Source organism: Clarias gariepinus, chromosome 12 (genome assembly GCF_024256425.1).
Source record: "Clarias gariepinus isolate MV-2021 ecotype Netherlands chromosome 12, CGAR_prim_01v2, whole genome shotgun sequence".
NCBI classification, from domain to species: Eukaryota; Metazoa; Chordata; class Actinopteri; order Siluriformes; family Clariidae; genus Clarias; species Clarias gariepinus.
In genome coordinates, this window is record NC_071111.1 from 28,137,787 (window position 1) to 28,162,079 (window position 24,293).

Below are 24,293 nucleotides of genomic sequence, written 5' to 3' on the forward strand. Positions count from 1 at the left end.
AGCCTTCCAGGTCCTGAAGCAGCAAAACAACCCCAGACCATCACACTACCACCATATTTTACTGTTGGTATGATGTTCTTTTTCTGAAATGCCGTGTTACTTTTACGCCAGATGTAACGGGACACGCACCTTCCAAAAAGTTAAACTTTTGTCTCGTCGGTCCACAAGGTATGTTCCTAAAAGTCTTGGCAATCATTGAGATGTTTTTAGCAAAATTGAGATGAGCCTTAATGTTCTTTTTGCTTAAAAGTGGTTTGCGCCTTGGAAATCTGCCATCCAAATTTCTTTGGATCTTGGCATGATGTCTAGCTTTTGAGGTGCTTTTGGTCTACTTCTCTGTGTCAGGTAGCTTCTATTTAAGTAATTTCTTGATTGAAACAGGTGTGGCAGTAATCAGGCCTGGGGTGACTACAGAAATTTAACTCAGGTGTGATAAACCACAGTTAAGTTATTTTTTAACAAGGGGGGCAATCACTTTTTCACACAGGGCCATGTAGATTTGGAGTTTTTTTTCTCCCTTAATAACATAAACCTTCATTTAAAAACTGCATTTTGTGTTCAATTATGTTATCTCTGACTAATAGTTAACGGTTTTTGATGAGCAGAAACATTTAAGTGTAACAAACATGCAAAAGAATAAGAAATCAGGAAGGGGGCAAATAGTTTTTCACACCACGGTATGTAAGAAACTTATTATGAATTTTAAAGCACGATTTTGGGCATCTCATTCCATCATTAAATAATATAAAGCACATATACACACATTTATCATAAAAAGATCTGTTGTAAAACAAAATAAAATTTATGTTTGTTTCAGCATTGGAAACAATATTGATTTAGGCTAACTAATTATACACAATTCTTTGTTGTACTTGGTCTGGCTTTTAGATAAAGTCCTTTCATGCGCCATCTTGCGGATATTCAGTAAAGCACGACACAATGGACATTCATAATGGCCAAATCTGTAGATAAAACCAGTGCACTAAAACCTGTCTACTCTAATTTTCTCTCATGCCAGCTTTAAAAGTTTACACTGCAACTATTGCTGCCACAATGGACAAAAAAGCTGGTTACCTATTTGCATTTCCCTGTTGCTTTTAAACTCACCATCTCATACACCACATTTTGATTGTGCTCCATCTGGAGTTTGTGCGATTAGTTACAGTGGTTTATTGAATTTTAGAGTAATTTCAGACACACTGCAGTCACATTGTCTTTTCTTCCTTACACATCATGTTTTGTGCTGCAGAACATGATTTTCTTCCTTATACAGTACATCATGTTTTGTCACGTGACTCTCAGAGAGATGATCTTACCTCAGTGTCTCCAGTTTACAGTGAGGATTCTCCAGTAAATCACAGAGACAATTCACTCCTGAGTCTCCTACTTTATTCATGGACAGATCCAGGTCTCTCAGGTGTGAGGGATTTGATATCAGAGCTGAAGTCAGAGTAGCACAGCCTTCAACCGAGACACCACAACTGCACAATCTATAGAGAGATACAATGATACACTCTTCATCACCAGATTTTTATCTTTGTTTACTTTTTATTAATATGATCTGTCTGTAATATTGGTCTGTATGTCCTCTCTAATCACAAGCTATAATTAACCAAAACAATAACACTCTTTAGTGGTAAGGCCAAAGGTTGAACATGCAGGGTGGTGACAAGAGTTTGGTAAAAAGGGACCAACAAGCTGAAAGGTTTTAATTTAAGAGGTTTGTTCAGCTACATCATTAAAACAAAATTAGACAATTCGGGCAGCTTTCTCAATCAGTAATGGTGCAACATGCTCAAAGTAGGGAATTTACAAATGCTGAATGCATTTTCTACACTATAACATGTTTTTGAAACACATTACATCAGTATTTATGAGACAGATTTAGTTTAAAGCTGGTGTGTTGATTCTAACTGTTACACAGATATTCTGAAAACAGACAGAGAGTTAAAGAACAACACAATAGACCGTACATTCTACAGTTTAACTTATGTACATAATTACAAACTACCTAACAAATAATTAATAACGATAAGAACTAATGTACACAATGATGCAGCTTCCAGCCGTGAATTCAAACTAAAAGCAGAGGACTGGAGAGCCAATGAGAAAACAGACAGTTCGAATCTGCCCGGCTGCAGTTTCTTATTGGCTGGTATTGCTCCTGTTCTAGATTCTGTTTGGGTGGAATAGTGGCAGAGTAATAAAGCTGGTTCAAACACACATAAATAATCTTAAGCGCACAAAAGTGAGTTTTTAGCATGCAAAAACAAGTTTAAAAGCGCATGTGAAGGAGAGAATCAACGTGCAAAAACGAGTCTAAAAGTGGGCGTGTACAAGAGTAGTGCACTAAATATAAGCATAAATAAGTATAATATTCACGAATAAGCACGGTAGGTAGTCAACCGTAATAATGGTTTTACTGCGCCATCTCACGGCAGAGACTGATGCCTCAGGCCTTAGTTCATTCTCTCAAAGATTAATGAGCCGCAGCTACTTTAGAGCTGCATGTATTAGCGGATAAAATTAAGTGAAACATTGTAGTTAAACAAATTAATAATCACCGTACTAAAATTATAGTACAAAATTAGAATTTAAAATAAATTAAATCTTATTAGGAACAAATTTAAGCAAAGCAAATTTTAACACAGTGAGCCTTTAGATTATATTATGCATAATTACTGTACAAAAGCTAAATATGTACAGTTTTTTTTCATCTTCTACTTTTGTTAATTTAATTTTAGTAGATTTATTACCTGAAGTAAATGAAACTAAATGATCATAAAATTAAAACTTTGTCAGGACGTGCTACTGCATCAGCAGATGTCAATGTTTTTTTTGCGTTATTATAAAAATTGAAAGCAGTAGGCTGTTATGATCATCATAGTTTTCTTTAATGAAAAATGAAAACATTTAAAGAAATTTCATGTTTACATCCCAGTAACACCTTCATTGTGCTGTCCCACTGCTGGCAGAACATTATAAAATACAAGTATAATTTAATATTTAAATTAAGTATAGGTGTTTCTTAGTTGCATCCAATTTAAGCAAAGTAAATGTTAACACAGGGGGCCATTATATTTTATCATGTGTAACACTCGCGTAGCCAGAAAACTCTGGGTGTGCCACAGGTATTGTGAGATTACTGTGCAAAAACTATATAATAAAACTATATAAGCCACATAGCTTTACAAAACTCTACTTTTATTTAAGTGCACTCACAATGACGACAAAATGTTATGATTGAATATAATGAAAGCAAACAGGGTGCACTTTTCTGTATCAGTTTTGGTGAACTTGAGTGCATCAGAAAATAACCTGAAACTATTATATACTATTGTATACTTGCCTCACAGACATGGAAAATATATACTTATAGAAAGCGAAATGTCTGCTTTTATATAAACTAATAGAAACTACTGTAAATTTCAGATGATGTAATTCGTATAAACCGAGAATTGTTGGCAGCCTCAACATCCTGACCCCAACCTAATTTAAATTAAATTTACAAATAGTGTAAGTAAACAACAATAGCCCACTTTTAGAACAACATTTTTATTTAGATTATAAATAATAATCCTGCATCTCTTTTTAGGTGTGCCAGCTGCCACTGTTCTTATATGGCATGTTCGGATTAAAACCATATTGTTTTAGAACGGGAAGCGCCTTCCCAATAGTCTGCACAAGCACCCTCCATAATCTCCCCTTCTAAGCCCCATATTAGGCTCCCATATATGACCTGACCCTTTTCCAGTTCAGTGATTCTGTTTTGTTGTTGTTTTTTCTGACATGTTGGTGTTATATCTTTTACTTGGATTTTGAAAGTGGCAATGAGTAAACTGCTGGATACAATATTAAAAAAAAATCGTTTTCATCATTTTAGGCTGCAAAGAAACAAAATGTGATTATTTTAAAGAGTATAAACAAAATATTTAGTTTTTTTCTATACCTACTGTATACACAGTAGGCAAGCACATGAACAAATATGTTTATAATTTAGTTTACAAGTTCATTCTATGGATTGTACTAAGCTTTTTTTAGTAAGTAAGTGACAGAGGTGGTCTCGGTAATTTTCATGGGCATCAGAGTTTAGCAACATGCCTAACAAATACACACAAATGCACACAGTATGTGACATACATACATACATACATACAGTGGTGTGAAAAACTATTTGCCCCCTTCCTGATTTCTTATTCTTTTGCATGTTTGTTACACTTAAATGTTTCTGCTCATCAAAAACCATTACCTATTAGTCAAAGATAACATAATTGAACACAAAATGCAGTTTTTAAATGAAGGTTTACGTTATTAAGGGAGAAAAAAACTCCAAATCTACATGGCCCTGTGTGAAAAAGTGATTGCCCCCCTTGTTAAAAAATAACTTAACTGTGGTTTATTACACCTGAGTTCAATTTCTGTAGTCACCCCCAGGCCTGATTACTGCCACACCTGTTTCAATCAAGAAATCACTTAAATAGGAGCTACCTGACACAGAGAACTAGACCAAAAGCTAGACATTATGCCAAGATCCAAAGAAATTCAGGAACAAATGAGAACAGAAGTAATTGAGATCTATCAGTCTGGTAAAGGTTATAAAGCCATTTCTAAAGCTCTGGGACTCCAGCGAACCACAGTGAGAGCCATTATCCACAAATGGCAAAAAGATGGAACAGTGGTGAACCTTCCCAGGAGTGGCCGGCCGACCAAAATTACCCCAACAGTGCAGAGACAACTCATCCGAGAGGCCACAAAAGACTCCAGAACAACATCTAACATCTGCAGGCGTCACTTGCCTCTTTTTAAGGTCAGTGTTCACGACTCCACTATAAGAAAGAGACTGGGCAAAAATGGCCTGCATGGCAGATTTCCAAGGCGCAAACCACTTTTAAGCAAAAAGAACATTAAGGCTCGTCTCAATTTTGCTAAAAAACATCTCAATGATTGCCAAGACTTTTGGAAAAATACCTTGTGGACCGACGAGACAAAACTTGAACTTTTTGGAAGGTGCGTGTCCCGTTACATCTGACGTAAAAGTAACACAGCATTTCAGAAAAAGAACATCATACCAGCAGTAAAATATGGTGGTGGTAGTGTGATGGTCTGGGGTTGTTTTGCTGCTTCAGGACCTGGAAGGCTTGCTGTGATAGATGGAACCATAAATTCTACTGTCTACCAAAAAATCCTGAAGGAGAATGTCCGGCCATCTGTTCGTCAACTCAACCTGAAGCGATCTTGGGTGCTGCATTGACCCAAAACACACCAGCAAATTCACCTCTGAATGGCTGAAGAAAAACAAAATGAAGACTTTGGAGTGGCCTAGTCAAAGTCCTGACCTGAATCCTATTGAGATGTTGTGGCATGACCTTAAAAAGGCGGTTCATGCTAGAAAACCCACAAATAAAGCTGAATTACAACAATTCTGCAAAGATGAGTGGGCCAAAATTCCTCCAGAGCGCTGTAAGAGACTCGTTGCAAGTTATCGCAAACGCTTGATTGCAGTTATTGCTGCTAAGGGTGGCCCAACCAGTTATTAGGTTCAGGGGGCAATTACTTTTTCACACAGGGCCATGTAGGTTTGGATTTTTTTTTTTCCCTAAATAATAAAAACCATCATTTAAAAACTGCATTTTGTGTTTACTTGTGTTATCTTTGACTAATAGTTAAATGTGTTTGATGATCAGAAACATTTTGTGTGACAAACATGCAAAAGAATAAGAAATCAGGAAGGGGGCAAATAGTTTTTCACACCACTGTATTCATCCTTCTCTGTGACAGTTACAAAGCCATTTTGTGCTAAATTAATAAAAGATATTTAGCTTCTAGGAAACAGTTGCAAGGTTTACAAGTTAGCCCACATAATCGTACAATGCGCAGCCAAAAAAAAATTTACTACCTGGATTTAACTAAGCAAATAGGCAAGAGCCTTTTGTTGGATAATTACTGCAGTGTTTAATATGTTTCAGCTGGCATCGAATTATTTAACCATAACTGACGCATTGAGTAGCTTTTAATTTTTTAAACAACCACGTCAGAAATCCTTATGTTTAACAGTAAAAGTGAGAGTATTTTCACATGCACAGTATGAAGAAAACTCATGATTCACAACCTTTTCCTAGGCCGTCGTGTGTCCTTTCCCATGCCCCCATTTCCGACCCGTCTGCACACTGGTCTCGCATTTCATCGTGATTATTTCAGCACTTAGGTATGTGCTTTCACACTGCTTCAGTGCTGGATTATTGTGTGCCTTTTCTCGCCTTAATTCTCTTGTGGTTTTGTTTCATAACTTTCAAGTTAACTTTGTTTCTTACTTTCTCATTATTTGCCTCTTGATTCGGATTGTCGCCTCGCTCTCTAATTTCTCGGTTTTGATCTCGCACTTTCCCTTTTGACTACGGCTCTTGTTTGATTTTTTGGGATCTAATGCCTTGCTGTTTGATTTCCCGGTACCCAAACTTATGTGTCTTCTTTTTGACTACGGCTTTTACACTGCAATTAGGCTCCATCACCTCACTGATTAATTCCCCAGTTTTTAATCCTCGCTTCTGCCTTCTGACCACGCTCTTGTCTAACGCTGCAGTCATTTATCTGCACTTGAATTTCTCTCGTTCTGCTCTGTCCCACAACATCAAGGGATTGGGAGTAAATAGCTGTGTAGTCTTAAGGACACCATTTATTAGCAAGGCTATTCAATAAAGCTTCAATTTGCAGGGAGCAGAAAAAAAGACTGTGGAGCATTGAAAAAGTTGTATGGTCTGATAAGTTTAGATTTACTCTGTACCAGAATGATGGGCAAACCAGGGTAAGAAGAGACCCGGATGTAGTTATGCATACATCATGCCTACTGCCTACATTACAAGTCTGTGGAGGCAGTGTTACAGTTAGATTTTGGGTTGATTCAGTTGGTCAGTTCTAGTTCTAGCAACATCATGTTTCAACTACCTGAAAATACTGAATGACCATGTTTTATTTATCAATTGATTTTTTTTTCTTCTCTGATGGCACAGGAATATTCCCAGATGAAAATGCCAGGATGCATCAGGTCCAAATTGTAAAAGAGTGGATCAGGGAACAGGAGAATTTTCACACATGGATTGGCCACCATGAAATTCATACTTTAAACCAATTGAAAATCATTAGGATGTGCTAGAGAAGGCTTTACGCAGCATTTTGACTCTCCCATCATCAATACAAGATCTATTGTCAAAATAATATGTAATAGATAATAAAATAGATTACGTTTTTGGCCAGTGCTTCCACTCAAGCAGCAATCCACAGACACAAACTCCTGACTCTAGTTCACATAACCTCAGACTAACAATTCAACTGTGTTCTGTCTCATTAATAGTACTGTTTATAAATGTGCATCACACAGAGACAGCTATAAGCATTTACAGTTTTATTTATTTATTTATTTAAACTAAAAATAACTAGTTTAATTAGTAATTTTATAATTTGTTGCTACAGCACCCTAAAACATCTCCAAGGCAACATCCATTGTTACTGTGACTACTTTGTCAAAGAGATGATTTACCTCACATTCTTCACTTTACTGTGAGGATTCTCCAGTATAGCAGAGACAGTCTTTATTCCATTGTCTCTTAGTTCATTGAAGGACATTTCCTCCACAGTCAGATGCAGTTCTGTCAGATTGGAGGATTTTGAGTTGAGTGCTGAGACCAGAGCTGAACAATTCTTCTCTCCAATGTACTGACAACTGACACTGAAAAAAAAACATAAATAATGCATAATTAATATCTAATTAATTCAAGTTAGTGAAAATTACTTGATAGTCACTGGTGGCTCCAGTACAGTAACAAATTGTGAACTATGTACAGTAACTGTAGGGTATTATAATATGATGAGAAGGTTTAACACTATAAGCGCCAAGTACCGGTAATTTGACCGCAATGGGGAAAAAAAGAAATACTTCACACTCAATCAAATTCCAGGACCCTCCTTTCATGACTTTTCCTAGATCTGTGAACTTAATCACCTAGCATGCTTACATTTTCGAAATCGCACCACTAAAAGCCAGTATAAAGCTATTTTGCTTTTATATACGTGAAAGTGCTGACAGCTGCGCGCCTGTCATGTCGTTACCTGCCTTTTCCAACCTGCGATTCTCATTTCTTTCAGCAGATGGCGCGATGGATCACACATACTAGCTATGCGTCATTCAGTGTAAAAATGTAACTACAGTATCTCAGGTTTCATTCCATATATGCAGTTTATATATACAGTATATACACTTACCTTAAGGATTATTAGGAACACCTGTTTAATTTCTCAATAATGCAATTATCTAATCAACCAATCACATGGCAGTTGCTTCAATGCATTTAGGGGTGTGGTCCTGGTCAAGACAACCTCCTGAACTCCAAACTAAATGTCAGAATGGGAAAGGAAGATGATTTAAGCAATTTTGAGAGTGGCGTGGTTGTTGGTGCCTGACTGGCCGGTTTTGTTATAGTATGAAGCCCCCAGATGGACAAAGGAAGGAAGCCCGCAGAGGACAAAACGGCAGAAAAAAGTCATGTTTTGCGTTATAACCCCAAACTTTTGCAATATAAACCAAAAAGCAAAAGTTTTGGGTTATAACGCAAAAGATTTGGGTTCTATCACAAAAGTTTTGGGGTATAATGTAAAACATGACTTGTAATTTTTTTCTTCTGCAGTTTTTTTTTCTTCGTTTGTCACCTTAGAGACTCTGTATTAGGTTTCGCTTCTAGTGTTAATGTATTGAACCTTCGTTGTAGAAAAATAAGAATATTGTGAAAATGTATTGAATTAAATTTTATTTTTGTCATTTATTTTAAAAAGGGAAACGCCCATATGTTTTAGATTTATTACATGTAAAGTGAATAACAGCTGCTCAGAAATATATGAAAAGTATGGTTTATGTTAAGATTTATATAACAGTTAGGCAGATTGTGAACAGTGTTTCATAATCCAGTTTACTTTACGTTTAAATGTGTAGCATTATTTCCGTACTCATGTGTAGTAATGATTTTGCATACTAATGTTATAGAGTGCAGGCACATAACATTAGATTATTATCATTAAATTAATATTACAATGGGAGTGGTCACAATATGAATTAACTCCAAGTGAATGCAATTCCTGCAAATTTCAAAGTGTCAGAAATATTACTGCTTTGCATTAGTAAGTGTTAAATTAAACAAAGATAATGTTTAATGTGTAATGTCAATTTAGCCACTTGAGCTGAAGCAGGAAGGACTGATGCATTGTACATCCAGTGTTTATCTGCAGTTCACAGCTGCATTTAAAAAAGAGAGGGAATCAATGAGTGTGTTATCTGAAATCTGAAAATCTCCTGTTTTATAATGCTCACACTACACAGCAGTACAGACTCTTTTTCTTCTTGCAATGGGTTTTACAATTGCATGAGATTTGAACAAAATACCCTATTGTCACAGTGAAACCACAAAGTTTTTAGCATACTCACTGTATTGTAACTGTTTATTAGACAAATTACAGTTTTCAGTAAAATTGTTGTTTGAAATTAAAATATTTGAAAAATTATAGTCTAACAGTATGTGAACTAAGACTAAATTAAAATAGGCTGACAAAATTAATGTAAAAAAAAATTAACTTCTCACAAACTTTTACAAAACTTATATAAAACATACAGACTGGTCTCCTCTCTCTTCAGATGCTCTTATTGTTTTATATTTCGTTATACATTCTTCAAATATTTTCTATATTGTGTATTTTTGTCATACAGTTATTTATTTATTTTTTTAACTTTAGTTTTTATATTTTATTTTATTCTTTTCTAGTTTTATTTACCCTATATTTTAATTCTCATATTAGTCTTCTATTTTAGGTCATGAGCAGTTGCCTAAGCATTTCACTGCATATCGTACTGTGTATGACTGTGTATGTGACAAATAAAATTTAAATTTGAATTTGAAAACAATCCAAGAATTTTCTTTCTTTATTTTTTTATTTAATAGTAGTAGTAGTAGTAGTAGTAGTAGTTTCTGCCAGGGCACCCATATTATTATTACTGCACTTTTTAGCCCCAACTTTTTGCAGGTACCAGTGGAGAGATCGCTGTACCCCCACAGATGATTAACTTTTTTAAAAAGTCAAACCTATGGGTTTCCCTAAAGTCTTGTTTTTCAGATTCAGGACTAGGTGGGACTAAGTAGGACTACCTTTTATAAAAGCGCTCGGTCATTTGAGTGCTGTGGAATGAGGTCATGCTGCTTTTTTTTTCTCCTTCACTTTTCAAAAGTCAAAGTGAATATATTACTTGTAATTATTGCAACAATAATTTTAAAGCTGTTGTGCTTGTGTCTCACAGTGAAGTTAAACCAGCATTACTGTAGTATTCATAAGTAAATAATTCATAAGATAAAATAAACTTTTTTTTTTTCTTAAATGAAATCAGCTGGCTCCCACACATTTACTGTACTACATGCCCTCCAGTTATTTATTTGTTTATTACTAATAATAACAACAACAATAATAATAATTATTATTATTAGTAGTAGTATTTTATTATTATTATTATTATTATTATGTATTTATTTACATTTCCTATACCCTAAATCATGTTGAGGCTTAAACATCCCAAAGTACATGTTTTTAAAAATAATTTTACTTACTCTTTTCTTTTTTATATTTAGCTTTACTTACACTGCTTTTCTGGATGCTGCAATTACAGGCATCAGCTTCAGAAGAAAGACATCTGCTATCGTATCTGCACTGGTATATTTCTGCTGGTCAAACACTTCCAGCTCCTGTGCTGATGTCATTAACACAAACACCAGCGCAGTCCACTGTGAAGAAGAGAGTTCACTTTGTTTTCCAGATTTCAGGTAGTGTTGGATTTCCTCCACTAGGGAATTATCACCCAGTTCATTCAGACAGTGGAACAGATTGATGTATTTCTCTATAGGAAGTAAAACTCCCTTGATCTTGTCCTGAATGAAGTGAACTGTTTTCTCTGTGCTCTGGGAGCTACTTTCTGTCTGTGTTACTAAGGCCTTTAAGAGTTTCTGATTGGACTTCACTGAGAGACCAAGAAGAAATTGAAGGAAAAGATCCAGTTGTCCAGTCTCACTTCCTAAAGCCTGATCTACAGCCCAGCGATGTACATCTAAAATTGTAATTATTTCCTCGATTCTATTTCCTTCATTTTTCTTTTTTGAAGCTTTACTCTTTTTAAGAACATTTCTGTTTTCCATCATGAACATCAGATGGACATACAGAGCTGCAAGGTATTCCTGAACACTCAGATGAACAAAGCAGTACACTTTACTCTGGTTTAGCCCAAACTCCTCTTCAAAGATCTGCGTACACACACCTGAGTACACTGCTGCTTCTCTCTCATCAATGCCACACTCTCTTAGTTCTTCCTCATAAAAGATCAGGTTCCCTTTTTTCAGCTGCTTAAAAGCCAGTTGTCCCAGTTTAAGGAATATTTCATTACTCTCCTGCTTCTTTGAGTACTTTTCTCTTATCATGTTTATCTGAATGATGAGGAAGTTTGTGTACATTTGAGTCAGAGTCTTGGGGATCTCTTCACTCTCTGCTTCACCCAACATTCTCTCTAGAACAGCGGCTGAAATCCAGCAGAAGACTGGGATGCGACACATGATGTAGAGGCTTCTTAATGACTTCAGGTGTGTGATGATGTTATTGGCCAGGCTCTGATCACTGATCCTCTTCCTGAAGTACTCCTCCTTCTGTGGGTCATTAAACCCTCGTACCTCTGTGACTCGATGGACACATTCAGAGGGGATTTGTTTAGCTGCTGCTGGTCGGGAGGTGATCCAGATTAAAGCAGAGGGAAGCAGATTCCCTTTAATCAGGTTTATCAGCAGAACAGGCACTGATGCTGATTTAGTTACATCACACACTCTCACTGTGGTCTGAAAATTTAGAAGAAAACGACACTCGTCCAATCCGTCAAAAATGAACAGAACCTTTTCCAAATTGGACATTTCTGTTTCTTTAAAACAGACATGAAGGAGCTCCATCAGACTCAGTTTCTGGTCCTTCATCAAATTCAGCTTTCTGAAAGGAAGTGGGAATATGAAGTGGATGTCCTGATTTGCCTTTCCTTCAGCCCAGTCCAGAATGAACTTCTGCACAGAGACAGTTTTTCCAATGCCAGCGACTCCCTTTGTCAGCACAGTTCTGATGGGTTTGCCTTCTTCAGATAATGGCTTAAAGATGTCGTTGTATTTGATTGGTGTTTCCCCTGTTCTCCTGTATATTGCCTCAATCTGTCTCATCTCATGTTCTTTAATGATGTCTCCACAGTCTCCTTCTGTTATGTAGAGCTCTGTGTAGATATCATTCAAGAGTAGTCGGTTTCCAAAGTTTATTATCACTCCATTTAACCACTGAAACAACTTCTTCAGATTTAATTTGAACTTTGTCTGGATTTCATTTACAGCAACAGATTCTGGGTCGTGCCTGTAAGATGGTAAGGAAGGGAGATGTGGTGAGACATAGGATCCATATCTAATGGTCATATCTAATCATGCTGTAGTTAATAACAACAGGTTTATATCACCAGTGTGTCAGTCTCACAGTAATGTTAGTTTTGATGTTACCCTGTATTTGCGATGATGTTCTTTTCTGTTCCATCTTCTGCATTCTGTAGAAAACTGTAAACAAAAACTAGCTGTTAACGGTGATAACAGCAGATAAAACAGCAGAAAAAAATGCATTTGTCCATCTATCTACTTAAGCCAATGAGAAAAAAAGAAAAAACATTAAGGCTAATCCAGTAAGTCTGAGTTTACTGGTTTTCATACTCAATAAAAAAAAAAAATCACTTCATCCTGTGCAGAAACATTTAGAAAGTTTAGAAATGTGTGGAAAAGCAGAAAGCTAAATATTCTGTATCTGATCAGCTTTCCAATTGATTTTTTTTTTAATCCAGATGTTTGATGTTGTTCTGTTCTTAATAAATTGCATAACAACTAAATAAGTTGCATTTCCTGGTAGAGTACTTGTGTAACTCAAGAAGATTCTCATGCCTTGGTATCCTGTCATTGACCAAGCAATGCTAAGTGGTGCTCTAGCAGTGACCAAACAAGTATTTGCATACTAACACTTTACAAAGACAAAACTTAATTAATTAATTTTAAACAGAGAGATGATGTTACCACCTGACTACGGGTGAGGGGTCACTAATCTTTATGGACTGATCACTTTTTATGGAGATACAGCTGGTCTGTTCCCTTTCCCTGGAGTGTCCTTTAATACATTATAGCCAGTCCTTTATATACACAGTTACTGTTTTATCTAACTTGCTAATTTAACAATAACTTAAGTTCACTTTACAATAAGATCATTTGGTGTTGTATTGTTATTTGCATTATTGACGGTTAGACTTTCATTAATAGTAAAAGCTCTGGTCGAATTATTCCTTTTAAATTTTAAGGTAAACCTTTACGTCAAAAACTCCAACTAGATAAATATTAAATGTATAAATATGGTATTGTTGGTCGAACTTCTTACAGCGGTATTTGTTAAGACAACGGAGACAAAGTAAAACTCCGTTTTTTTTTGTTTTACACACTCTGGTGGTATATAGCCTTATTAATATTTTTTTTAATTTTCATCATAACTTGATATTGAGTGATAGATGGCCTTTTGGAGCCACTGGAGGAGCATAAAAAAGCTGATGAAGTTGCTGTCGTACTGTGGTGTTCTAGTCCTTGAGGGTCTGGGTGACTATGCAGCAGCTTTAGGTGTTTCGTCAGTTCTGTGCTATGAACAATTAATTCCATAAGAACTGGACATATACATATGAACCAACCATGATTTCTATTGGCTTTGTAAAGACATCCCGTCAGGTGCATACTGAGAAACAAACTCCTGTTGCTTTGGACTCTTTTTTGTTGACTCTGTTCATCTTTGCTAGTTTTAAAAATAGTTATGATATTATAATATAGAATCAGTAAAATACTGATAAGCAGCTGGGGTTATCCAGACCTTTAGGCAAAATAGAACCTGTAGTTTCTTGTGTTATGAAAATCACTCTTTTAACTTTGACTAGTTTTGGAATAATAAAGTTTTCTTTAAGTAATTTTTGTGTATTTTAATTGTTGGGGTATTAGGCTAACTTGTTTTTAAGGAGGACAATCACTTGAACCAACTATTTCAATGATCTACAATGCGAGACAACTTACCCTTTTGAATAGATGAAAAGTTGGGCTATATTTCTAAGGGATCACCCCTGATGGGCGATGTGTGCCCGAAAACTGAGTGTGTGTGTTTTGTGTAGTTTTTTGTTTTTGGACTCAGTTTCCCAGAATGCACCTCATCAGGTGATGAGAGCGCTCACCTGAACCGAGATAGCTTTATTAGTTCCTTTATGAATAGCTGTTTGTTCTGGGAAACTTGGTCGAGCATTTGTTTTGTAAAGTCGGTATTTGTTTTGTGTTTTGGTTTCTGTGTTTAGTTGGCATCTGTTTTATGGAGCTGTTTGGTTAAGTTTGCATTTGTTTTGGTTAAGTATGTATTGTAAGATTGTCTCCTTCTCTGTGTGTCTCTCTGTCTGCTTGTCCCCCTTGTTTAGTTACTGTTTGTTTAGTTACTTGTTTAGTTACTGTTTGTAACTAAGTAGTCATGGTTTAAAATCTTGCATTGCACGGAAGGTTCCCCTGCTTCAGTCAGCCCATGTCCAGGCCCGACTAAAGTTTGGGACCATCTGGATGATCCAGAGGAGCCATGGGAGAAAGTCCTGTGGTCAGATGAGACCAAAGTAGAACTTTTTGGTCTTAACTACATTCGCTGTGTTTGGAGAATGATGAGTATCATTCCAATAATACCATACCTACAGTGAAGCATGGGGCTGGAAGCATCATGCTCTGGGGGTGTTTTTCTGCACAGGGGACAGGACGACTGCACTGTATTAAGGAGAGGATAAACGGGGCCATGTATTGTGACATATTGGGCAAAAACCTCCTTCCTTCAGTCAGAGCATTAAGGTTGTGGGTGGGTATTTCAACATGACAATGACCCAAAGCACACAGCCAGAAAAACCAAGGAGTGGCTCCGTAAGAAGCATATTAACTATTTAAAAGCAAAATAACTTAAAAATATACTAAAATAACTTTGAGGGTCAGAAATCTGGCTAATAAGCAAGTGATTAAATACTTATTTGACACAGTAATTCACAAATAAATTGTTGAAAAATCATACAATGTGAATTCCGGATTATTCTTTTTAGATTCTGTTTCTTACAGTGGAAATGCACCTATGCTAAAAATTGTAAACCCCTCTATGATTTCTAAGTAAGAGAACTTGCAAAATCACAGGGTGATCAAATACTTATTGACCTTACTATATATATTCATGATCAAATACTTACTCAAATCCTATCTGTATTAATTGCTCTTTTTGTCATCTTCAATGTCAGAGCCAGAAGTGGACCCATGCGAACATGGGAACAATTAAAAGTGAATATAGTTATCTTTATTTACTTTTAAGACACTGGTAAATGTTCTGCTCTAACTCCCCCCCCGCAACATAATCGCTATCAAATATTGTATTAGAACATAAATTCATAGGTTAATGGTTTACAAATTACATGAGACAATAAAATAAAATAATAAATATAAAAAATAAATGTTGTATGTAAAAAAAAATATAAGTATTAACATTCTTTTTCATATACATGTGTACTTTTAGATTGTTTATTTTACAATTAAATTAGTTTCATCTAATTTTTCATCATAAATAATATTTGTTTTTATTATATATTAATGTTTATTTGCATATTCATGACAAAGCCATGAAAAATAAATGTGCCACAAAATAAACATTATACAAGAATTCGTATTAATGGTCTTGACGGCTGTCGCGTGCCTAAGGTTTATAATAATAGGAATATCATATTTAATAATAATAAACCTATGAATTTATGTTCTAATATAATATTTGATAGCCATTATTTAGGGGGGGGGGGAGGGGATGAGCAATCCATGACATTTTAGCGCAGAACACCGCCACCCTCTCCCTATATACTGCGTCAGTCCAATCAGATGTGACTTCGCCATTTTAACCAATCATAATCCGCCAGGAGCACAGTCTAAATCCTGTATACATTAAATAAACCAGCTTCCAAGCAGGTTTAAGCTTACGATCATGTTGTTATCACAGCAAGTGCGAGATGTGCATTGAAGAACGAAACAATCCAAGATCAAGACAAATCCACAACAATCAAATCCAGTACTGAGTTAGTGACGTACAAAGAACGGATCCCTGCTTAGATCTTAGTCTGTTTAGTCTCTTAGTCTGTCTTGTCTACTACTAAGTTTAGTCCCTTGTCTGTTTAAGTCCCTTGAATGTGTAAGTTATTATTTGAATGTTCTGTTTGTAACATGCTCCAGCATAAAGCCAACTTTCTTTGTTCATGTTTTGTTTTATGTTTTTTTTAATAAAAAGACTCTGTACATTCGTACCTCTGCATCTAGGCCTCACCACAAGCCCACAGCCCAACACCACCAAAACATGACAATGTCACCCTAGAGAAATATAATTTACACAACCAATACTACTTGAGCTGACTTAAATATTTGAATTAGAAGTTGAATCAACTTAAGTTTTATAACTGAGTACATGTGTGAGTAACCTAACCACAGTAAAGCTGTGCAAATTGTTACTAAACATTTTTTTTTTTCTTTTGTGTTTATTTGTCACATATACATTACTGCCTCGTAAAATTATATCCAAGCATAGCTGGGGCCAGAGCACAGGGTCATGGCTACAGCGTCACTGTAGCAGGTAAGGTTAAGGGCCTTTATAAAGGGCCCAAAAGTGACAACTTGGAGGAGCTGGGACTTGAACCGCCAACCTTTTGATCAGTAACTTAATGCCTTAACGTACTCAAACATTGCAGACATCAAAGCTTACCATTTTTCTGCGGATGGAGATGCATCATCTCTGTCCATCTTTGAATATTACTATAACTTGCACAAACACACAGCTGGATCCTGAAGAGCCTGATCTCTTTTTCTGGAGAAAACAAAAACAAATGTGCAATTAACCTTTCACTTGAAAATGATTACATATTAAGCCAAAATAAAAAAAAATCTTTACCTGTCAGTAAAAAATAAATAAGAATAATATGTTTACAGTATTAATGGATCTGCTTTTACACAGAGACTGATACCTTGGATTCTCACCACAAAATCATTAATTAATTTATTTTTATTTTATTCTGATCTGGGTTACAGTGGCTCTGAAGTGCATCCTGTAAAACTCTCTCTCTCTCTCTCTTTTTCTCTCTCTCACACACACACACACACGCACACACACACACACACACACACCTGCGTTTTGCATACAACAGAAAATTTATTTCTGTTTTCCTTATTACAAATTAGATACATTCGCATTGCCAGACCCTCTAAGGGTTAACTCTAGAATCATCCTTAAATGCCAGTACAGTACACGAAGCACATGTATATTTAGAGAATAGTTCTTAAAAGAGTTTGTCTGGAGTTTTATTACGGTTATTTACCCCTTGCTCTAACACTGTATTTTCTGCTGCGTGAAGAGTGTAGTGAGAATCCCACATGCTCTGCATAGAAACTCACAAACATTTCCACCTTCAACATAAAAGAATGTCTGAGGTTGTGGGCGACCATTACACATAGATAAGCACAAACCAGGTTGTGCTAGACAATTTCATTAAATAATTTGGTTAATTTGAATTTACATTTTCAAACAATTTTCAAAATGTCCTAATAAAAATAAAAATGTTTATATACATACAGTAAATAATAAAATAAAGTTTCCATATGGCCTCTGTACAGACCCACATTGAAACTGAAATCAATCACTGTGAGCGAAGTCCAGATTTTCTGCTTTAATTGACGAGTTTGAGAAAATCATGGCATTAATAATTCAAGAATTACAGCCATTTTTATAAACAGACAAAATTTACAAAGCAGACTGTGGGCATTTTAACACCCTCAAATGCCCCAAAACTGAGCTTGTTCAAAAACGTTTTATGGAATTGGTAGAACAGGTGGAACCTCGGATTACAAGTAACGCGGTTTACAAGTATTCCGCAAAACGAGCATTGTCTTGGTTTACGAGTAGTGAGTATCATGTATCACGCATGTTTTTGTTTTGACGCCGAGCCAATGGTTTTTCTCTCTTGCGCTGCGGAATTGTAGGTAATCGTCTCCCCTGCTGGGTCTTAGTGCTTGCAAAGTTTTGCAGAGTTTCGTATGTGCGCACGCACATTACACACACACACACAGTGCCTGCGTGCACAATCGGAAACACTTATCTGTTTAAGGCAGAGAGTGTGCGTGTGTGTGTGTGTGCGCAATTTGACACCGTGGTCCTTCACTCACACTAATACACATACACACACACATTCTCTCGCCTTTACAGTCCCCCTCCCATCCCCCCCCCTCCTCTCGACTTCACACACATACAGACACACACTCTCTGCCATACACAGAAACTCTGCGCTGTCGTGATTTTTTCAAAGGTAAAGTGCCTGTTCATTTGTTGTTGTTGTTGTTGTTTTACATTACAGCAGTGATTCTGTTAGTATTCGCTCACGCGAGTGTAATTAGCGATGTTTCTTGCTAATTTTTTCGATAAAACAGTCTCTCCGTTAATGTGGGTGTGTGCACGCACATTACACACACACACACACACACACACAGCGCCTGCATGCCCAAACGGAAACACTTATCTGTCGGGATTTGCTTTAAAAAATTTTATAGGTAAAGTTAATTTATTTTATTTTTTACTTTATATTTTGTATTTATTATATTTTTATGTATTAATTTTTTGGGCTGTAAAATGAATAATTTGAGTTTTCATTATTTCTTATGGGAAAATTAAATTTGGTTTTAATGAGTGTTTTGTAACACGCGCCCGCTTCCGGAAGAAAATATGCTTGTAATCCAATGTTCCACTGTACAGACAACACATCTTAAAACCCCAGTCTGCTTTGAAATTAAAGCCTGGGAGAGACCTTGTGATGTGAAAATCATTGACTTGATGCTGGTTTAAAGACAAAAGGTAGTCACACCAAATATTGATTTTATTTAGAGTTGTGTTCTCTTTGCTCACATCACAGAGGAGAGCTGGGATGATGCTTTCTATGGCCAAGGCCTCCGACGGCGGCTCTGACTGGTGTGAAAGGGTGTCGGGGTTAAGACTTTTTGACACTGGCCAGAATGTGAGTTTGTAGTCAAACTGGCTGGAAAAGGTTTAAGTTCTTATGGTCGGCCCAAATTAGTATTTGTTGCACGAAAACTGTTTTACCCTAGCACCACCTGCAGCCCCGGCACCCGAATGATGAAGAAGGTGATTCACTCCACCTGTCACAGTATTACTGACTTTGTTTCGTAAGTTATTGGGCCAGATTTAAACCAGCATGCTCAGTCTCTCTGCACCAATCCTGTGTCTATAAAATTACCGGCTTAGAGACGCGAATCAACTCTGGAGTCGGTCATGACCCAGAAGTGACTTTTGACATATGAAAAAGACTGCTGACTTGCCAGAGTGTCCAGAAGACAATTATGGACACCCTCGAAGTGTTTGACAATTCGGTGCACCCCGGCAGCACTACACCTATAGTCACAATGACTGAACCGTTGTTGATGAACAAGGGCGCTATAAACAGCAACACCACAGCCTCTGTGCTGTTTTTGAAAACAAAACAAGCAAATAAATAATGATAATAGGCTAATCTTTAAAAAACTAAATGAGCAGAAATGTTTATTCTACTAGTGGAAATTATGCGAAAAGTTAACTGACATGGTTTTATACATTTTATGCATGCAACTTTTGGGTGTAAATAGTAAAGCAGCAGTCACACACAAATGCGCATTTTTTTACAGTGTATAAATAATTCAGTACTGTACATTTAAATTAAACATTCAAATAAATAAATAGCCTTAATATTTATATTGATTTTACGTTTTAGTAACACATTTAACAAATCAATTTCCGTTTTAATTTCATATGATCTCATTCCAATCATGATTAATAATAATCACACCTTGTCTACCTGATCTACCTCTTCTTTTGTCACATCTAAATGTTGCTTGATTTCTTTTAAACTGCTTTCGAATCCTACAGGTTCAGGTTACACTGACTCAACATCTTTTTAGAGTCCATACACACACCATGACTTCTGCTGAGAGACCTGAGAGAAAACTTGGACCTGAGAGAAAACTAAGAAAAATCTAAAGGGACTTAACAGGTATTTGTAAAACACATTATTTGTTTAACAACTCTAGTTTTATGGAGTAATAAAACTAGAGTTGTTAAACAGGCTGAATGTCTCATTCTTAAGGAACTGAAAAGAGGAACTTTTCTTACAGCCTAAAACATTGTAGTACCAACTCACTCAGTGGATTTCTGAAATCTGATTTTAGATGAGTTTTATGGAAACATGTATTTACTGTACATTCTTTTCAAAGTTGTTATAGTAAATCATTCACTCACCTCTAATGACATTAATATCACCGTTTCTGCCTTAAATACACATTTTAGCTTTTCCAACAGCTCCACAAAATGGAGTCACGGCTGAGGGAGAAACTCTTTCCCCTTTGGGAAGGAGGATTCATTACAGATGATGAATCATTCCAGACTGAGTCAACACTTTAAATTTAAACACTTGGCAAAAAATAAATCTAGTATTGCGTATTAATGATTGCCTAATGCATTTATCTGGCGTAGCCCTTTACAATTTCACAAAGATAGAATATTACTTAGAATTCAACTTGAGATACAGCGGCAGCTTGAGGTGTGTGTTGAGCAGTGCGTCAGTAACAGCAGCGCACACAGTGTTCTTTACAGTGTTAGAAACTGAAAAGTTATAATAGGTGGCAGCTGGATCTACAGTTAAGCCCCTTAGACTTGCACGTAAATGACCAGATCAGACTACGGAGAGGAAAAGTGTGGTTCTGGTACATTTACAGACCTAGTATTATAATCTGTGCATTATAATGGTGACACCCACCATCGTCTAGCTGTCAATCTACTGTCAGCTGGAGCAGCTGGCCTGGACGAATCACATGTACATGTGCTTACATTATCCTTCTACATAACCCACTCCAAGTTGTGTGGACATCTGACTTTGCTTTCAGCTGAGGTAGCTCTACATTACTTCAGTCCAAACCGTAAAAGTCCACTGCACTCTATTTGGCATAATGTATGCCAAATCAACTTTCATGTAATAACCTGACTGTCAGGTGTGTCGTAAATGTTTCCCACCGAATCATATAAAAATTGTGTTTACAGTGTACGAGTAGCCTAAATGTGTAAGGGTCCTCCACTAGAGGTCACTGTTTTTATTTTGTAGTTTTTGTTGGCCGACTCAGTTTCCCAGCAGGCACCTCGGTCAGGTGAGGCAGTGCACACCTGAACCGAGGTAGCCATCAATCAATCTATAAATAGCTGTTTAGACTGGCAAACTGGGTCGGATGGGGCGATATGGAAAAGAGGGCGTAATGTTTCACATGTAACCAAAATTATACAAACAGCGGTCAATGAAGTGGAAAAGTGGGCAAATAAGTGGAGTTTCCGATTGTCAGTTGCTAAAACTCAACTAGTCTGTTTTGCAAAGAGAAATAGTATCCCTGAAATTAAAGTGAAACTATATGGACAGGTACTGGAACAAGTAAAAGTTATAAAATATTTAGGAATATGGATGGATAGTAGGCTGACTTTTAAGACACATATAGAGAAAGTAATAGAAAAATGTAAAAGAAGTAATAATATATTAAGATGTTTAACAGGGATGGAATGGGGAGCTTGTCGAAAATCTTTACAAAGAATATACTGTGCTCTGATCAGATCAGTAATTGATTACGGATATATTATTTATGGATCTGCATCAGAATCCTGGATTAAGAAAGTTGAAACAGTACAGGCACAATTAATAAAAATTTGTTGTGGGGCTTTTAGATCCTCTCCCTTGTCGGCATTACAGGTGGAGGTAGGAGAATTGCCAATAGGTTTGCGTAAATTGAAATTAGCAATGAATTATTGGGTTAATATAAAAGGACATACTGAGACACATCTGGTTAAGGAAATACTAAAAGAATGTTGGGAATACGGAAATGATGACATCAGAAGTTTTGGATGGACAGCAAATAAGGATGCGATGAATCTGGGTATTACTGATATTCCAGTTAGTCCCTCTGTCGTAATGCCAAATGTTCCTCCTTGGTTGCTTCCTATGCCTCAAGTTGATTTTCATCTTCAATATAAATTTAAGAACGAAAAAACTATACATAAGGAGGTCGTAGTACAGCAGTATTTGGACCAAGCATATTCCTCAATGCTTCATATATTCACTGATGGGTCAAAGGATCCAGCTTCTGGGCATACGGCTGCAGCTGTATATATTCAAAGATATCAAGTCAAAATTCAGAAAAGGATAACTAATTATGCATCTGTTTTTACAACTGAGCTGATAGCAATTTTGTTGGCTATTCAATGGGTAGAGGAAGTTAAGCCAACAAGGGCAGTTATTTGCTCAGACTCTATATCATCTCTAAACCGTTTGTCAGGTGGGACATCAACAGTAAGGCAAGAATTGATTTATGAAATACTTATAAATCTGCTTAGAATACAAAATATGAGTTTAATACTGAAGTTCGTATGGGTACCTGCTCACGTAGGAGTACAGGGGAATGAAACAGTTGATAAATTGGCTAAACAGGCATTGAAACATATGATTGTTGAAGTGCAAATTCCATTAAGTAAAGCAGAAATAAAAGGAATAATCAAAAATCAAATCAATAAAAAGTGGCAAGAAATGTGGGACAGGGGAATAAAGGGTAGGCACCTATATAGCATTTAAAAACAAGTTGGTAAAGGGAGACTGTGCCTCAACAACAGAAAAGAAGATATCATTATTACACGGCTGCGGATAGGACATTCTGGTTTAAATCAGACATTATACATAATAGGGAAACATCAAACTGGATTGTGTATACGCTGTAGTTAAGTAGAGACAATTGAACATGTACTGCTACGTTGTACAGCATATAATAGAGAAAGAGGCGAGTTGACTAAGAAATTGAAGGAACTAAGTATAACTAATTTCAATTGAACAAATCTATTGAGCTGTGCTTCAGAACAGTCAAGAGTGCAAAAAGAATTACTTTATTACCTCAAAGTGACAGGATTGGAAGGAAGAATTTAAGTTTTTTTTTTTTTTTTTTTCGTAACCCCTGTCGAAGCTTCACACTCCAGTCCAGTTGGTGGCGATAATACACCATAAGTTGGCATGTCAACCGCCAATAAACGATACAAGAAGAAGAAGAAGAAGAAGAAACTGGGTCGAGCATTTTTGGTACCACCACTGTCATTTATGTGGGCATTTTGGTTTGTTCTGTTTTGTTATCTGTTTAGTTTGTACTTTGATTTTAGTTGTGTTGACTTGGGCTCTCTTTTTGGCAATGTTTCTGTGTATGTTTTGCGTCTGTGTTAGTGGAGCTGATTCAGTCCTGTCCTCCTGTGTTCTTGTGTTTAGCTAGAGCAGGTAAGTAGTTAGGTGTGTGTGTGGCTAGGAGCATGTTTAGCTAAATTCTATGTTGAGTTACAGTAACTAGCATGCTTCTAGCCATAGCCCCTCTGTGTCTCTAGCTGTCCTGTGTTTCCTACCTCCCTAGTTGCCCAGTGTGCCTAGCCTTTGAGTGTCCCCTAGCCTAGCCTTTGAGTGTCCCCTAGCCTAGCCACTGGGTATCCCTTGTCTGTGTTTCTGTGCCCCTATTCCCTAGTGTGTTTAAGCTATTTGGTAAGTGTAGCTTAGTGCATGTTGGGGCTAAAGACATGCTTAGCTAGGTGTATGTGTAGCTGACTGCCATGGTTAAGCTTAGCTTAACCATGTTTAGCTAAAAGCCATGCCTAGCTGATTGCCATGTCTTTAGCCCTCGTCCCGTCCCTCTCTTGGTCTCTCGTCTCTAGTCTTTACGTGTCTCCCGTTCCTCTCTAGTGTGTCCAGTTTCAGCTCCATGCCTCGTTTGTGCCCTGTTAGGTGTTTGTCCCCCTGCCTGTGTCTCGCCACAGGGCGTGTTTTGTGTCTCCCCCTGCCTGTGTCTTGCCAGAGAGCCCCTGTTAGCACAAAGCTAATATTGTTTGAGTTTGTTTGTTCCTTTGTTTGTATCTTTATTTATACTTTGTTTACCCTTAATTAAAAGACTCTTTTTGGTTACACCACCCCTCTGCCTCTATGCCTGCTCCTTCCGCCCACGGCGTTCAACACCTGCCACAACACCCCGTTCATGACAAAATGTCAATTTTTT

General features: G+C 36.8%; 1 protein-coding gene across 4 annotated transcripts in view; it reads right to left on the reverse strand.

Annotated features, from left to right (window-relative positions):
• Window positions 1-24,293, reverse strand: part of LOC128534530 (NACHT, LRR and PYD domains-containing protein 12-like) — a 192,593-nt gene that overhangs the window by 155,329 nt on the left and 12,971 nt on the right. The window contains exons 1-7 of one of the 4 annotated variants that reach the window (XM_053508989.1): window positions 20,960-22,469; window positions 20,482-20,919; window positions 16,912-17,013; window positions 12,597-12,650; window positions 10,669-12,456; window positions 7,535-7,723; window positions 1,317-1,490 (exon numbers count right to left, since the gene is read on the reverse strand). In XM_053508989.1, the coding sequence (XP_053364964.1) occupies window positions 1,317-1,490; window positions 7,535-7,723; window positions 10,669-12,456; window positions 12,597-12,650; window positions 16,912-16,949 (2,243 nt within the window). In that variant the 5' untranslated portion in view covers window positions 16,950-17,013; window positions 20,482-20,919; window positions 20,960-22,469. Of the gene's footprint in view, window positions 1-1,316; window positions 1,491-7,534; window positions 7,724-10,668; window positions 12,457-12,596; window positions 12,651-16,911; window positions 17,014-20,481; window positions 22,470-24,293 lie in introns of those variants that run through there. The other 3 variants (XM_053508990.1, XM_053508988.1, XM_053508992.1) reach the window with 3 other exon arrangements.